At 29.4% G+C, this 2,088-nt stretch overlaps 1 protein-coding gene across 3 annotated transcripts in view; it reads left to right on the forward strand.

Moving 5' to 3' along the window:
* LOC106465550 (nucleolar transcription factor 1-A-like) overlaps positions 1-2,088 on the forward strand; it is a 77,647-nt gene that overhangs the window by 50,101 nt on the left and 25,458 nt on the right. For all 3 annotated transcript variants that reach the window (XM_013925777.2, XM_013925793.2, XM_013925787.2), the window contains 2 exons: positions 791-915; positions 1,410-1,551. In XM_013925777.2, the coding sequence (XP_013781231.1) occupies positions 791-915; positions 1,410-1,551 (267 nt within the window). The remainder of the gene's footprint in view (positions 1-790; positions 916-1,409; positions 1,552-2,088) is intronic.

Consider the following 2,088-nt stretch of genomic DNA (forward strand, 5'->3'; position numbering starts at 1 on the left):
TTTTATATATATATATATATATATATATATATATATATACACAGTGCCTTGCAAAAGGCCTCCCTCTCCCCCTGTGCTGGTAATAAACTTTAGGTATTTTCTTCTGAAAGACATAACTCAAATGGACAAAAATATTTATTATATTATTCTCAGACTAGTTTCTATAGATCATAAAGAACAAAAGGTGCATTGTTACCCAATTTAGTGATATAACACAAAAAAATCTTGAATGTTGAAAAACTTACGAGCAAATCATTGCTTTAGAAATCTGATATTTTGTGTATGAAAGTCTTCTAATGTTTGCTGATAATCTGCAAAATTTCTTGAAGATATGCATACTATATTAAAAGTTATAGTATGAAAACTATAACAAGCACAAAATGGTTATAAGGTTGGTTCCTGGGACTGAGTCCATAATGACAGAGTACCCACATTGTTCAATCCATCCTTTCTAATATGGGAGTTTTTATACTGGTAGTAGTGTGTACACACACACATTTAAAAGTACAGATCATCAATCTCATTGGAATCTTAGATAAATCTTTTTTTTCTGATTCTAAGGGGACTTACACTAGCATAATCAGTCCTTCCTTAAGTAACCTTCAACATTATTTACTGTTTGTATTAAGATATTCTTAGTTTAATAGTGATGTTAACATATTTATTTTTGTAGCTGAGAAAATAAGTTGTTTTATTGTCTTTGAACCTAACAGCTTTTTTTCAATCAGGAGTAGGATAGACTATTCTTAATCACATCAAAACTTTAACAAAGATTTTTCTTGGGATCTAGGAAGATATAGCAGGATACCTCCAGTCCCATCCTGACTTCAAACCCAACCCTCTAAAAAATGTCCTTAGTAAAGCAGAAAAAGAATTAAAGGATCGTTATGATGGAAAACCTGAACGTCCTCCAAAGTAAGATCTCATTTACATCTTGTTATTGTTTCGAATACATTTCAAAATCGTAATTAAGTGTTTCCCTTTTTAACCGCTTGCCATATTATATTAGGCAATCTTTTCTGAAACTATTTTTTAAGAAATTTCTAAGAGTTGCTTGTTTTATCTTACCTTCAAGAAACAAAATTAATAAGTTAAAAGGCATTCGTGCTGCAGTATATATTATGGTTGTATTGAATAATGATATTGACTTTATTTTTGATAGAAAAACATTGTTATATATAAAAACATAACTATGCAATAACAAGTATTATATAAAATTGTTATATTTATGTTATATAAATATGCGTGTGATATCTGTTAACTTGTAATTATCTAGTTTTGCAATGAAGTACCTATTAGTGGTTGTTCATATAGTGATAAATTATTTTTACTTGTAAGATTTTAAATGCAATTCTTAGACACTTGTGCTATTTCATAAAGTAAAAATATATTTTCTTTCTTGCATTCAGTTCAGGATACAGCCTGTTTTCTCGAATTATGTTGCGGGAAATAAAGGATGTGCCATCTAAAGAAAAGATGGCAGAAATATCAAAACGTTGGAAGTTGCTCACTGATGCTCAGAGAGAGTCCCACAACAAACAAGCTCGAAAGGTAATTGTTAAATTCTGTTTATCATATTTTCATCGTTTTCATATAAGCACATTTAAAGAATTAATTTCTGTAACTGAAAAGTAACGACAGAGTTCTCATATTGTTCAATCCATACTTTTTAATATGAGAGTTTTTATACTAGTATTCAACTCTCTCAACACGAGCTTTGACTGACCACATGACCTCTTTGTACTCCTTTAACTCTTCCAACAAGGGGTTGGTCGATTTGACCGAGTCACGTGACCTTCTGTACTCATTTAAAGCTGACATCAATTTAATACTCATAATGCTATATATTTGGTATATCTTCACGAAATGTGGCAGTCTTTCAGTAAACATTACTAGTCTTTTATATACATGAAATTATATTTTTATTGAAGTATTTTAAATAACCTAAAATAAAATTTGTTGAGTATTTGTTTTGAATAGTCTGTGTATAAAGTGATTTTCATGTTAAGATTAAAAATACTTCATCTCAAGAATTTCAAATTTCATTTGTGTAATCTCTAAAACCTCCTAAATACATTTTCAATGTTT

The sequence above is a fragment of the Limulus polyphemus genome, unplaced genomic scaffold, assembly GCF_000517525.1.
Source record: "Limulus polyphemus unplaced genomic scaffold, Limulus_polyphemus-2.1.2 Scaffold68, whole genome shotgun sequence".
NCBI lineage: Eukaryota > Metazoa > Arthropoda > Merostomata > Xiphosura > Limulidae > Limulus > Limulus polyphemus.